At 41.4% G+C, this 15,363-nt stretch overlaps 1 protein-coding gene across 21 annotated transcripts in view; it reads right to left on the bottom strand.

Moving 5' to 3' along the window:
* KANSL3 (KAT8 regulatory NSL complex subunit 3) overlaps positions 1-15,363 on the bottom strand; it is a 67,057-nt gene that overhangs the window by 12,404 nt on the left and 39,290 nt on the right. For 9 of the 21 annotated variants that reach the window (XR_010835362.1, XR_010835360.1, XR_010835359.1 and 6 more), the window contains one exon: positions 12,643-15,198. Coding sequence is in view for 15 of the 21 variants with exons in the window: in XM_059078474.2 (XP_058934457.1) it covers positions 15,178-15,198 (21 nt within the window). In the remaining 6 variants the exon portion in view is untranslated. Of the gene's footprint in view, positions 1-8,721; positions 8,861-9,345; positions 9,425-11,640; positions 11,660-12,642; positions 15,199-15,363 lie in introns of those variants that run through there. The other 12 variants (XM_067007164.1, XM_067007174.1, XM_067007167.1 and 9 more) reach the window with 5 other exon arrangements.

Genomic DNA, 15,363 nt, shown 5'->3' with positions numbered 1-15,363 from the left:
AGATTACATTCTGGGCTTCCCTGGTGGCACAGTGGTTGAGAGTCCATTTGCCGATGCAAGGGACACGGGTTCGTGCCCTGGTCCAGGAAGATCCCACATGCCGCGGAGCGGCTGGGCCTGTGAGCCATTGCTGCTGAGCCTGCGCATCTGGAGCCTGTGCTCCGCAACGGGAGAGGCCACGACAGTGAGAGGCACGCGTACCACAAAAAAAAAAAATAATTAAATTTTTTTTTAAAAAAGATTACATTCTATTTTTGTTCTTAGAGTGGTTAATTGCCCTAATATTCATTCTTATATTCATATACCCTCATCATCATCTTAACATCTTCCCAGAACAGGACAAGTGCTTCAGCATGCTTTACATTTCCTTTTATCTCTTGCCTTATATCTGATTTTAGAGGAAAGCTTTCAGCTTTTAACCATTAAGTACGATGTTACTTGTGGGTCTGTCATAAACTACCTTTATTATGTTGAGATATGTTCCCTTTATATCAACCTTGATGAGAGTTTTTATCACGAATGGATATTGAATTTTGTCAAACGCTTCTTTTGCATCTACTGAGATGATCGTGCGATTTGTATCCTTCCTTTTGTTGATGTGGTGTATCACACTGATTGATAATGTGAATAATGAACCATCCTTGCATCCATAGAATAAATCCCACTTGATCATAGTGTTTGTGTCTTTTTATACATTGTTGAATTCAATTTGCTAATATTTTGTTGAGGATTTTTGCATCTCAGAATTATAGTCATCAAAGATATTGGCCTGTAGTTTTTTTTCCTCTGGGGCAGTGTCCTTGTCTGGTTTTGGTATCAGGATAATTGTGGCCTCGTAGAATGAACTTGGGAGTGTCCCCTCCTCTTCAATTTTTTGGTATAGTTTGAGGATAGGTAGTCGCTCTTCTTTATATGTTTGGGAGAATTCCCCTATGAAGCTATGCATTCTTGGACTTTCATTTGCTGGGATTTTTTTAAAATTACAAATTCAATTTCACTATTAGTGATCAGTCTGTTCGGTTTGTCTATTTCTTTCTGATTCAATCTTGGAAGATTTATGTTTGTAGAAATTTATCTATTTCTTCTAGGTTGTCCAATTTGTTGGCATGTAACTGTTTGTAGTAGTATGATTTTTTTGTATAACTTCTCTTTCACTTCTTATCTTATGTGAATCCTCTTTCTTTTGTACTTGATGAGCCTGGCTAAAGGCTTATAAATTTTGGTTTACTTTTCAAAAAACCAGCTCTTGGTTTCATTCATCTTTTCTATTGTTTGTTTCTATCTTATTTCCTCTCTGATCTTTATTATTTCCTTCCTTCTGCTGACTTTGGGCTTTGTTTGTTCTAATTCCTCTAGATGGTAGGTTAGGTTATTTGAGATATTTGTTTCTTGGGTAAGCCTGTATTGCTATAAATTTCCCTCTTTGAACTGCTTTTGCTGTGTCCCATAGATTTTGGAAAGTTGTGGGGTTTTTTGTTTTTTAAAATTATTTATTTATTTATTTATTTTTGGCTGTGTTGGGTCTTCATTGCTGCGCAGGGGCTTTCTCTAGTTGTGAGTGGGGGCTACTCTTCATTGCGGTGCATGGGCTTCTCACTGTGGTGGCTTCTCTTGTTGCGGAGCATGGGCTCTAGGCACGCAGGCTTCAGTAGTTGCGGTGGGTGGGCTCAGTAGTTGTGGCTTGCAGGCTCTAGAGGGCATGCTCAGTAGTTGTGGCACACAGGCTTAGTTGCACTGTGGCATGTGGGATCTTCCCGGACCAGGGCTTGAACCTGTGTCCCTTACATTGGCAGTTGGATTCTTAACCACTGTTCCACCAAGGAAGTCCTAGAAAGTTGTGTTTTTATTTTCATTTGTCTTGAGGTACTGTCTGATTTCCTCTTTGATTTCTTCATCGACTCGCTGGTTTTTCTAGATTCCACATATAAACAATATTATACAGTTTTTGTTTTTCTCTTTCTGACTTGCTTCACTCTGTATGATAGTCTCTAGGTCCATCCATGTCTCTGCAAATGGCACCATTTCGTTCCTTTTTATGGCTGAGTAATATTCCATTGTATATGTGTACCACATCTTCTTTATCCATTCCTCTGTTGATGGACATTTAGGTTGCTTCCATGCCCTGGTTATTGTTAATGCTGCAATGAACATTGGAGTGCATGTATTTTTTGGAATTATGCTTTTCTCCAGGTATATGCCCAGGAGTGGGATTGCTGGGTCATACGGTAGTTCTATTTTTAGTGTTTTAAGCAACCTCCATACTGTTCTCCATAGTGGCGGTACCAATTTACATTCCCACCAACAGTGCAAGAGAGTTTCCTTTTCTCCACACCCTCTCCAGCATTTATTGTTCGTAGATTTTCTGATGATGGCCATTCTGACTGGTGTGAGGTGATACCTCACTGTAGTTTTGATTTGCATTTCTCTAATAATTAGTGATGTTGAGCATCTTTTCATGTTTGTTGGCCATCTGTATGTCTTCTTTGGAGAAATGTCTTTAGACAATGATCTAAAGACAAATTTAGATCTTCCACCCTTTTTTTTTTTTTTTTTTTTAGGGTGGACATCAGTTAAGGGAAACTTTTATTGAAAGTCACAAAAGAATTTAGAAAAGTAGTTTTTCCAACCATATTAAATATTTAGATGCAATTTAAATAAAAAAGACTGTGGACTATTCATTCTCATTGGACTTATTTTTAGCAAAACTTTTTACTCGCACTTTTTTTATTAGTTATGTTTTATACATGTTAGTGTATACATGTCAATCCCAATCTCCCAGTTCATCCCACCACCACCACCCCTACCACTTTCCCCCCATGGTGTCCATACGTTTGTTCTCTACATCTGTGTCTCTATTCCTGCCTTGCAAACTGTTCCACCCATTTTTGATTGGGTTGTTTTTCTGATATTGAGCTGCATTGAGTTGTTTGTATATTTTGGAAATCAATCTCTTGTCAGTTGCTTCATTTGCAAATATTGTCTCCCATTCCGAAGGTTGTCTTTCCGTCTTGATTATGGTTTCCTTTGCCCCCATGGTTCTTGGAGCTCAGGGTTCTGGATCACAAAGACTGAGACAAAACATCCCCTATCACATGCGAGTTACCTTGGACTCTAATTGGTAAATTTAATTCATTTGTAATTACTCAATAGGACTTCTTCTGTATTTTCTGCTTAGGGTATTTCTCTTTTTTCTTCTTACTTTCCAATAGATTTAGCCAAAAAAAATTTTTTTTGCAATTTTTTCCTTTCCTTTGGTTTCCTTTTCCTGTGCAAAAGCTTTTAGGTTTCATTAGGTCCCATTTGTTTATTTTTGTTTTTATTTTCATTACTCTAGGAGGTGGGTCAAAAAAGATCTTGCTGCAATTTATGTCAGATAGTGTTCTACCCAGGTTTTCCTCTAAGAGTTTTATAGTGTCCAGCCTTACATTTAGGTCTTTAATTCATTTTTAGTTTATTTTTTTTGCGTATGGTGTTAGGGAGTGTTCTAATTTCATTCTTTTACATGTAGCTGTCCAGTTTTCCCAGCACCACTTATTGAAGAGGCTGTCTTTTCTCCATTGTATAGTATTGCCTCCTTTGTCATAGATTAGGTGACCATAGGTGTGGGTTTACCTCTGGGCTTTCTACCCTGTTCCACTGATCCCTATTTCTGATTTTGTGCCAGTACCATACTGTCTTGATTACAGTAGCTTTGCAGTATAGTCTGAAGTCAGAGAGCCTGATTCCTCCAGCTCCAATTTTCTTTCTCAAGATTGCTTTGGCTATTCGAGGTCTTTTGTGTTTCCACACAAATTGTAAAAATTTTTGTTCTAATTCTGTGAAAAATGCCACTGGTAATTTGATAGGGATTGCACTGAATCTGTAGATTGTTTTGGGTAGTATAGTCACTTTCACCATATTGATTCTCCCAATCCAAGAACATGGTATATCTCTCCATCTGTTTGTGTCATCAGGTGCGTATGTTTTAATGAGTGTTATATCCTCTTCTTGTATTGATCCTTTTATCATTATATAATGTTCTGCTTTGTCTTTTGCTATAAACTTTTTTTAAAGTTTACTTTGTCTGATCTGAGTATTGCTACCCCAGCTTTCTTGTCATTTCCATTTGTATGAAATACATTTTGCCGTCCCCCTCACTTTCAGTCTCTGTGTCTTTAGCTCTGAAATGAGTGTTCTGTAAGCAGCATATAGATGGCTGGTTTTTTTTTTTTTTCTTATTCCAATCAGCCACCCTACACATTTTGATTGGAGCATTTGGTCCACTGACATTTAAAGTGATTATTGATAGGTATGAACTTACTGCCATTTTGTTACTTGTTTTCTGGTTGTTTTTGTAGTTCTTCTGTTCTTTTTCTTCTTTATTTTCTTCCCCTGTGATTTGATGATTTTCTTTAGTGGTATGCTTGTGTTCCTCTCTCACTAGTTTTTGAGTATCTATCGTAGGTTTTTGACTTATGATTACCATGAGGTTCATACATGTTGACCTATACCTACTTGTTTGAAACTGGTAGTTAAAGTTCAAATACTTGCTAGAAGATCTACATTTTGTTTTCCTCACACGTTTTGTGGTTTTGGTGCTATATTTTACATCTTCATGTCTACTCCTTAATTGTTTACTGTAGTTATAGTTAGTTTTACTTCTTAGTCTTCATAGTAGCTTATTTAAGTGGTTGATTCACAGCCTTTACTATATATTTGCCTATATTAGTGGGATTTCTCCTTTCTGATAGATAACTTCTTGTAGCCTTTTCTTTTCCACATAGAAAAGACCCTTTAACACTTCTTTTAGGGTTGGTTTAGTATTGATGAATTCTTTGCTTTTGCTTGTCTGAGAAGCTTTTGGTTTTTGCTTGTTTTTAATCTTTCCTTCATTTCTAAATGCTAATCTTGCTGGGCAGAATATCCTACGATAAGGTTTTTTCCTTCCAGTGCTTTAAATGTATCATGTCACTCCCTTTTTACCTTAAGTTTCAAAAAGATCAGTTGATAGTCTTATGGAGGTTCCCTTGTTTATGACTCTTTTTCCCTTGCTGCTTTTAGAATTCTTTCATTTTTGCCATTTTAATTATGATATGTCTTGGTATGGGTCTGTTTGGGTTCATCTTGTTTGGGACCCTCTGTGCTTCTTGTACCTGGACATCTGTTTCCTTCTTTAAATTCAGGAAGTTTTCAGCCATAATTTCATCAAATACATTTTTGACCCCTTTGTCTCTCTTCTCCTTCTGGGATACCTATAATGCGCATGTCGGTACCCTTTATATTGTCCCAGAGAGTCCTTAAACTGTTCTCATTAAAAAATTTTTTTCTTGGGACTTCCCTGGTGGCGCAGTGGATAAAATTCTGCACTCCCAAGGCAGGGGGCCTGGGTTAGATTTCTGGTTAGGGAACTAGATCCCACACGTGTGCCGCAACTAAGAGTTCACATGCCACAACTAAGGAACCCATGTGCCTGCAACTAAGGAGCCCGCAAGCCTCAACCAAGGAGGCTGCAAGCCGCAACTAAGGAGCCCACCTGCTGCAACTAGGGGGCCAACATGCTGCAACTAAGGAGCCTGTGAGCTGCAACTAAGACCCGGTGCAACCAAATAAATAAATAAAATTTTTTTTTAAGTGCCATTAAAAAAATTTTTTTTTTCCTTTTTGCTCTTCTGATTGGGTGATTTCCATTATTCTATCTTCCAGATCATTTAGGCATTCTGCATCACCCAGTCTGATGTTCATTCCTTCTAGTGCGTTTTTCATTTGTTATTGTATTCTTCAGTGCTCACTGGTTCTCTTTAAAATTTTCTCGTTCCTTGTTAAAATTTTCACTGCACTCATCTATTCTTTCCCCTAATTCAGTTAGCGTTCTTATTACTAATGCTTTGAACTCTTATCTGGTAGATTATTTGTTTCATTAGTTGTTTGTTTTTTTTTTTCTTTTTTCATTTGAAACAAAATTCGTCTTCTCATTCTGCTTAACTTTCTCTGTCTCTATGAAATTAGGTAAAAGTTACCCCTCACAGTCTTGAAAGGGTGTCCTTATGTGGGTGTGTCCCTATACAGTTTGCACGTGCCCAGTTGCTTTGGTGGGGGAGCTGGATCCGACATGAGCAGAAGTCACATCTTCCCTCAGGGTGTATTGGCAGCAATCACCTTGGTAAGAGGTGGGGCTGGAGATGAAGGGGCTAGAGCCAGAGCCAAGTCTGAGCCAGGGCTTCTCCTCTGCTCAGTGGCCAACATCACCCTACTGGTGGGGGCAGGTCCCAAGCTGCTGAAGCAGAAGTCCTGAGGGTCAGGTCCAAGCTGGCTCTGTTCCCTCTAAGTGTGTGCTCTCCCTCACCCAGGTATTGGCACCTCTACCCCAGAGAGAAACAATGCTGGAGCGAGAGGGGCTGGAGCAGGCCCTTGGCAGGGGTCAGGGCATAGGCTGGGGTGGTCCTAGCAGTTGGAGTTCTGGACTACTCTTTTTTTTTTTTTTTTTTCCAGTACACGGGCCTCTCACTGTTGTGGCCTCTCCCGCTGCGGAGCACAGGCTCCGGACGCGCAGGCTCAGCGGCCATGGCTCACGGGCCCAGCCGCTCCGCGGCACGTGGGATCCTCCCGGACCGGGGCACGAACCTGTGTCCCCTGCATCGGCAGGCGGACTCTCAACCACTGCGCCACCAGGGAAGCCCTGGACTACTCTTGATCTGCTGCCTCTGCAAGCTCCAGTAATGGCTGCCGTTGCCTTGTTCAGATGCAGTGTTAGGTCTGAGTCAATTCCATCCCCCACAGCTGCACAATGTCCTCACCCCTGGCAGCTTTCACCCTAGTAGAAAGCTGTACTGCGGAGTAAGCAGGGCTGTAATGGGCACTCAGCTCAGACTGGGGCGTGTGCTTGGGCAGTTGCAGGAAACCAGCCAGAGCCCCAGGCAGTTTCAATCTGCTTCCTCCACCTTGTTTTGGGAGTAAGCAAGCATGTGCACAGTCTTCAGGAGTGGAGTCTTGGTTTCTTACAGCCTTGCTGTCAGTTCCACTGGCTTTCAAACCAGCTAAGGGGACTTGTCCTCCCAGTGTTGGACCCCAGGGGCACCTAATGTGTAGTCTGATCCGCACACTCCCCAGGGAGGATCTCTAAGCCCATATAATCCTCCTCCTCTTCTGTGTCCCCTCCCAGGGGTACAGGTCCCAACCCAACTGCTTCTCTTTCCTTCCTACCCAATTCCATGTGGATCTTTCTTGCAGTGTTAGTTGTGTGAGTTTTTCTGCCAGTCTCCAGTTTGTTTTCAGTGAGAATTGCTCCACGTGTAGATGTATTTTTTATGTGTTCATGGGGGGAGGTGAGCTTTGTGTCTTCCTACTCCACCATCTTGATATCTCTGTTTCTGAGTACTTTTAAATATTTCTTTCAATGTGAGTCTTTATGTGGCATACTTTTGAAGCCTTGTATGCCTGAGAACATTTTTATCATGTCCTTACATTTAAATTCTATGCTGTTGTCCTTGAATGCATAAAAAGCATTAATGAGTGACTCGAATCCAAGAGTCATGTTGAGATGTGTCACAGCTGTCTGATTTTGGTTCAAACCTTGTGGTGGATCTGCATTTTCTCCATGGAAGCCTTTAAGATTTTCTGTCTTTGACTATAACATGTATAGATGTAGCTTTTCCTTATTGCTCCTCTTGGGACTCCATGTGAACTCTTTCAAACTGAGGCCTATTTTCTCTTAATTCCTGAAAATTCTCCATTCTTTTAAAAATTATTTCCTTAGTTTTATTTTCATTTTTCTCTCCAAGATTCTTAATTGTGTTGTACTATTTCCACTTCTGCTGCTCTCTATATTTCTTGGCTTTACTTAATGCTTCCTGGAAATGTTCCTAATTGTAGCCTTCCAAGTCATTAATATTTTTAGCCATATTCCTCCTACTTTTTATCCCATTATCTTGTTCTAATTTTATCTATTTTTTTTCCAAATTCTATATATTTTCCATAACTAATATTTCTATCTGGTTCTTTTTTTATGTTTTCTTATTGTTCCATCTGGATAATTTCTAACCTTAACTCTACATATGTTCATCATATATTAACTTCTTCATTCATTTCTTCCAATAATCTTCTTCAGAAGGCATATGTTGTCCAGCATGCTGCCTTTTTATAAGGTGATTGTCTCTTCAACTGTCTAGATATTTAGGGGTTGGTGTCAAAGAAGGCCAAGTGGGGAACCAAAACTTTTGCTCCAATGAATGGGATGAGGCCTCCAACCTCTATCCCTACTGTGTTATGGGAGATTATATGGTTGGGCTGGACAAGCACCCCACCTTGAGGTAACAAGTCATGCTCCCTTCCCAACTGGAGTGGCACCAGCAAAGGCCTACTGGAGAGTCAGAACATTCGCCACTGCCCAGGAGTAATGACACATAACCCCTGCAGGTGTAAACCGAGGCCATGTGAGGAAGAGTAACGAGGTACCCCCTCCCCAGCTGGATTAGCATCAGCAGAGGCTAAGTGGGGAGCTGAAATTCTCACCTCCACACAGCAGTAAAGGGAAGCTCGCCTCCCACCCCAATCCCAGTGTCAATGAAAGCCGAGTGGGGATTCGAGACTTCCATCTCACCTAGCAGTATCAAAGCAGCTCCCTCTTTATCCTACCAGAGCAGTCTCAAATAAGGCCTGCTAAAACAGATGATTTAAATAAGATCTAGAGTTTCACAGAAAATACACAAGACATCACATTTCAATAAAAATCACTTAACAAACATACCAAGTAAAATCTCAGCTTTAATGAGAAAAGACAATCAACAGATGGTAAACATTGTGATGCCGTAGATATTAGAACTGTCTAACAAGAATTTTAAAGCAGTGATCATAAAAATGCTTCAGTGAGCAGTTGCAAACACACCTGAGACAAATGAAAAAAAAATTCTTAGCAAAGAAATAGAAGATATAAAGAATAAAATAGAAATTTCAGGACTGAAAAATATAATCACCTAAGTGAAAAACTTGATGGGCTCAACAGCAGAATAGAGGGGACAGGGGAAAGAATTAGTCAACTTAAAGGCAGACAGTAGAAATTACACAATCTGAAGAGAGGGAAAATAGAGCCGGGGCAAAAAAAGGTAACGTCTCATGGCCCCATGGGAATGTTAAAGATCTAACATTCATGTCATTGGCATCTAGAGAAGTGGAAAAAGAGGGTGGAGTTGAAAAATAATGGCTAAAAATTCCCCAAATTTGGCAAAAAGGTGTAAGCCTACAGATTCAAGAAGCTGAGTGAACCCTAACAAGATAAGCCCAAAGGAATTCATGCCAAGACACATCATAGTCAAGTCTGAGAATTAAAGAAAAAAAAATATTGAAAGCACAAAGAGGGAAACACCACCTTACCTATAGGGCGAAAAGACAATTTGAATGATAGCAGATTTCTCATCAGAAAGCAAGGAACTGGCTTAATATTTCTGAAGGGCTGAAAGACAAGAATGGCCAACTCAGAATTTTATATCCAGAGAAAATATCCTTCAGTAATAAGACATTGCCAGATGAAGAAAATTAAAAACTTCTGTTGCCAGCTGAACTTCTTGAAAAGGACGGCTTAAAGGAAGTTCTCTAAACAGAAACGAAATGGTAAAATTAGGAGTCTTGGAACATCAGGAAGGAAGAAAGAGAAATGGAATGAATAAAAATATGTAAATACAATAGATTTTCCTTTCCTTCTTTTGAGTTTTCCAAATTATGTTTGAAGTAAAACTTTAGAACATTGTCTAACATGGTTCTCAACATATACACAATTGTATTAGAAGTGGGAGAAGGTAAAGGGACAAAAAGGGAGGATAGGCTTCTACACTTCACTCGAACTGGTAAAATGTGGATACAAAGAGACTGCAATAACTTATGTGTATATGTAATGCAACATTTAGAGAAACCACTGAAAAGGCTATTCAAGGAGATACATTCAAAAACACTATAGATAAATCAAAACAATATTCTAAAAAAAAAAGTTCAAGTAAGTCACCTGAAGGCAGGAAAAAGAAACACAAAAACAAAAAACAGAGAACAAACAGAAAACAAAAACTAAAAATGGCTGACTTAAGTCCTAACATTTCTACAATTACATTAAGTAGAAAGTCTTAAAAAAACACCAATTAAAAAACAAGAGATTGACATCAGATGTGACATGTGAATGTCAGATAAACTTCAGGGCAAAAAAATTTACCAGGTACAGAGAGACATTACATAATGATAAAAGGGTCAATCCACCAAAAAGACATAGAAATCCTAAATGGTATGCACCAGATAACAGAACTGCAAAATACATGAAGCAAAAACTGGAAACAGACACAGATAATTCCACAATTATAGCTGGAAATTTCACCACTCTCCCAACAACCAATAAAACAACTTGACAGAAAACCAGCAAGGGTGTAAGAACTCAATAAAACCATCAACTGACAGAATTTTACCAACATTCACAAAAAAACCACCCAACAGAATACCTTTTCAAGCCCCTACAGAAAATATACCAAGACAGACCACCAGATCATGGACTGTATTACAAACCTCAACAAATTTTTAAATACCGTAATAAGGTATCACAACACAACTATGAGAATGGCTAAAACAAAAAAACAGAGATAGTATCAAATGCTGGCAACTGGATCTCTCTTACATTACCGGTGGGAATATAAAATGGTACAGGCTACTTAGGAAAACAGTTTGACAGTTTCTTTAAAAAAAAAAAAAAAAACAACTTACTACATGACCCAGTAATCACACTCCTGGGCACTTATTCTAGAGAAATGAAAACTAATGTTCATAGAAAAACCTGCTTATAAATGCTCATAGCAGCTTTATTTGCAATAGGCCCAAATTGGAAGGAATCAAGATGCCCCGCAACAGGTGAATGGTTACAGAAACTATGGTACATCCACTCCATGGAACATTCATATTCAGCAGTAAAAAGAAATGAACTACTGAAACACACATCATCTTGGATGGACACCAAGGGAATTATGCTGAGTAGAAAAAAAGCCTATCTCAAAAGGTAACGTACTGCAGGATTCTATTTATACAATTCTGTGAGATGAGAGAAGATTAGTGGTTGCTACAGGTTAGGAATGGTGAGGGGAAGGGGATGGATATGACTGTAAAGGAGTAGCAAGGGAGAGATCTTCGTGGGGGTGGAATTTGTTCTATATCTTGATTATGGTTACTGGGATAAAATGACATAGAACTAGACACACATACTGTACCAATGTTAATTTTTGGTTTTGATATTGTACTATACTTATGTGAGCTTTAAGTACTGGGGGAAACTGGATGAAGTGAACATGGGACCTCCCTATGCTATCACTGAGAGTTAAACAATCACTGTAAGTTACACACACACATACATCTACATAGCCCAAGTCTGTTTGTTTGTTTGTTTTAAATCCCTTCTCTTAGAAAGGTAATAATATGAACCATATGACTTCATCCTCTGGATGCTATTATTAGACTAGGGTAAGAAAGGATAAGAAGTAACAACCCGTAAGTGGGACTGAGCCAATCAGGTTCACTGTGTTCAGAATTTGAATTGAAAGACAGAAAACTGCCCATTTGCAAAGGGATGAAAAAAATCCAGTGAAAACAGGATCAAAACTGGCCCCTGGCCATTCCACGTCAGTTGACGTCATGCAGAAAGAAGCAGAAACTGTCAGGCCGCCTGTCAAGAGAAAACGTCAACTGAGAGAATATTCCCTTTTAGAATATGGGTGGTGAATAGTTTCTGCTTCTTGCAACCATCAACCCTGACTAAAACATATAATGTAGAAAGGGAAGATTAAAAAGGTAACAAAATTTCTTCTGCATTGTAATTTGCTGTGGCCCTGTCCCTATACTGCTAAAGTTTAATAAGACAGCTATCATTTAAACAGTCTGATCCTCATCTCTCACTTCATCTGACCCACCCAAGTCAGCGAGACCAGAGCTGAAAGTGAGGGAAAGATCAGGTCTCTATTAAGGATGGAAACAACAAGAGCTCATGCATACTAGACTCTCCAACCAGTATATCAGAACTACAGTTTGCACCCATAGAGGGTTCCAATGCTTAATGTAGAGAACTGGAATTTAAGGATAAGAAGGAAGGTCCTCTTGGATTCAAGTTTACAAATAATGTGGAGGTTGGAATTCATTCATTCATCTCTAAGTCATTATTTATTTATTGGAGGGCGTAGAGGTATAGGGATTTCAGTCTCTCAAGACCAAAGGTGAGGGACCCCACCTACTGACTCAGGCATAGCCAAGAGCCCACCAGGGCAGCAATAATCACTTTAGGCTTGGTGGGAGGTAAACTGAAAGGGGTCACATGAAGGCCAAGCCACCACCTCCTCACCTCCTGTGCTCATCTCCACTTCTGGTCTCCCATCTCAGAACCCCAGCACAGTGCAGAGTAGACAAACAGACACTGGTATCAGACTGCCTGGGTTCAGTCCTGCTTCTGCCACTTCCTGCTGTGTGACTTCTCTGTGCCTCAGTTTCCTCACCTTACAAGTGAATTACCTTAAAGGGAATTACAGTACCCACCTCATGGCTCCAGGCAACAGTAAGATGATCACTGGAATTACCACAATACCTTAGCTTTTATTTTCTGTGCCACTCAATTGGGTGGTTACCAGAATAAACGTAAGAAGTCAACTAAAAACACACTGAAGCAATCCAAATTTGCTTTTATTTTTATTTTTTATTGTTTTGGCGAATGGAAGAACAGAACCGTCACAGCAGCTCAGCTCGATAACCCATCCAGCCCAAGACTGTTCTAGTGGTAGAGCCAAGGACAGACAGGTCTTCCTCCATCAGTGACCTCTTCTCAAAACAAGGACATCTTCCATAGGGCATCAACATGCATCTGTCATCCAAGAAATCAACTAAAGCCCTCTTGATCCTTCTACACTTTCGGCCAGTAGTATCACCTTCTGAGGTTATGAACTCCAGGTTTGCTACATGATCGGCAGAGGAAAGCTTCCTTTTACACTTCAAGAAGTGCGGCTGGAGAAGTATGGAATTGGGGAACATGACTGTATAGACTTCAACCACTTCCTCCTTTAGCCTGTCCCTCCAGGGTGCAGAAGAATCAATGTTCTTACAACTTCCCTTCTCGTTTTGGCATTCTTTAAGGTGTATGACCCAAGCCTCAGGAAATCATCCATGGGAAGCATACTAGGATTTACACAAATGCAGGATGATGCATTAGTTTCTCCTTTGGCCCCAGCACACACAGGGCCAGCATCTTCCAGGAGCAGCCCCTCCAGGGCTGTCTAGACTGCACTCTAAGTCACGAATGGGTTGCTCAGGAACCTCTGTCCTGAATGATTCCTAAAACTTCACATAGTCTCACAGTTTCACTGTCTTCAATTCCTATTGGTGTGTTACTATCCTACCTGTAAAGTTATTAAACCCCTGACACTGGATGTCTCTTTCAGATTTCGTATCTTCCTCAAACTTATTAAATGCCTCCTGAATTTCAGAAAGCAGTTACCTGCCAGCTAGTACAGGGACGCAGCCTAATTCTGTGTGAATCACTGCTGAGACCAGCTCTGCAGGAGGTCGGGGAGGAAGGGTATGGTGTATAATCTGCCCACTCCACTCCTATCATATACACTCCCCTGGCCCTGCCTGTACCACCCCAAATGGCCTTGTCTGAGACTCCTGCACACTGTGTACTCCCTCCTGGCTGCCACTCATACTGGAGGTGAGGCTCCTGGATTGAATGCAGGTGGCCTGGTTTGGATATACGATGCACTACAGGTCAGGACCCTGGACCACAAGTCCAGCCATGGCATGCTGTGGGTCCTCCCTGCCTTCAGTACAGATACTGAAGAGTCATACCTGGGTTGCCTTATTTATCTCCTTGGCTGGAAACATTCTAGAGTATGGAAGGGAAAGGAGCCTGCTCTGGAGGATAGGTTGTCAGCCAGATCGAAAATACTTTTGCACACAAGTATTGTGAGGAGGTAAGGAGGGCCTCAGAGCTCCATCTTCAGTGATCACTTCTCCAGGGACCTCCACCTCCAGGGCTCAGGCTGGTACCAAGAGCCCTGCACAGCAGTCAATACCAATAATTTCCCCACTTCTAAGCAAGAAGACAAAACGTTTCACAGAGCTGAAACAGAAACACCGAAGCATGGCCTTCGTCATCCTGATGCCTGAGCTTCATGGGATAGCCAAGATGTTAACTTAGCAGTTATCCCTGTTTCACTTCCAGGCACTGGAGACAGAAATTTCAGGGGCTGAGGTTTCTCCCCTCCGGCTTGGCAAATTCTTCTCATCTCCAGTTGAATCAATGGCTCCTTAGGTACCAGATGCAAAGCCTCAAGCCCAAATCGTTTTCACCACTGACATGTCCTTCAAGCCACTTCATCTGCTGTTCCCTTCCTCTTCTTCAGCCTTTCTGGACCTGCAGGCTTTCTGGATACAAGAACTGCCCAAAGCATGATAGAAAAAAGAAAGAAGCCAGCTTTCACCTCCTGGCGACTGCTGGTCCCAACATCTATAGGTGGTCAAAGGGACTGAAAGATGACAGCCCAGTTCTCTGTGCCCTTTCGTGGGTTTGAAATGAGGAGTTCCTAGGTCTCAGCAGGTACTCAGTATCCAATGTGGCTCCTAAGGAGGGAGCTGCACGGGGAGCACTCTCCCATGGCTGCTTGGTGAAGGCAACAGTGATGTACAAAACAAGCCCTTCTGGCACCGAACCACTGGCCAGCGGGCCAGGATGATCCCGGTCCTCAGCACAGGGCTCTCAGTCCCAACTCGTGCAGCCCCAGACCACATGGACGTCTCCTCCCAACTTGGCACGGGGCAGTATAGACTTCAAAGAGGAGCTTCTTTATTAAAATGCAGTGAGCAGTCCAACACTGCTACTTGGGTCAAGTTACAGCTAATGCTGGAGAAGAAGTGCCTCCAATCCATACACGGCCAGATCTGCTGAGGACCTGGAGATTCTGGGAACCAGACCTGCAGATGCTAAAGGACGAGGCCCCCCTTGCTGGCGCCATATCACCTTGTCTAATGGTTACATAAGACCCAGAGGCCCAACCCTGAAGACAGTTGGCAGAGAGGCAAAAACGACTGTCTTAAAGAGGTCTTCAGACAAGTGTACAGCTCAGCAGGACAGCACACGTGCCAGGCCTCACCGTGCAGCAGCCGACACCAACCTGGTAAAGGAGGACATATCGCATGGCATCTTCAGGGCGCTGGAGGCAGGCGCTGTGGCAGGAGAGGTAGGGAACAAGGGTCAGAAGTTTGCCAGGTTAACACATACAGACCCTCTGACCCAACATCCCACTCCTGAGAATTTATTCCGAAGAAATGACGCTCAACAGGGAAAAAGCTGGATGCACAAGGATATGTGTTCTAGCAGCCAAGTGAAGA

Source organism: Kogia breviceps, chromosome 11, assembly GCF_026419965.1.
Source record: "Kogia breviceps isolate mKogBre1 chromosome 11, mKogBre1 haplotype 1, whole genome shotgun sequence".
In the NCBI taxonomy this organism is placed as follows: Eukaryota; Metazoa; Chordata; class Mammalia; order Artiodactyla; family Physeteridae; genus Kogia; species Kogia breviceps.
Note: the sequence above shows the minus strand (reverse complement) of the source record. Positions and strands in the feature narration are given on the sequence as shown.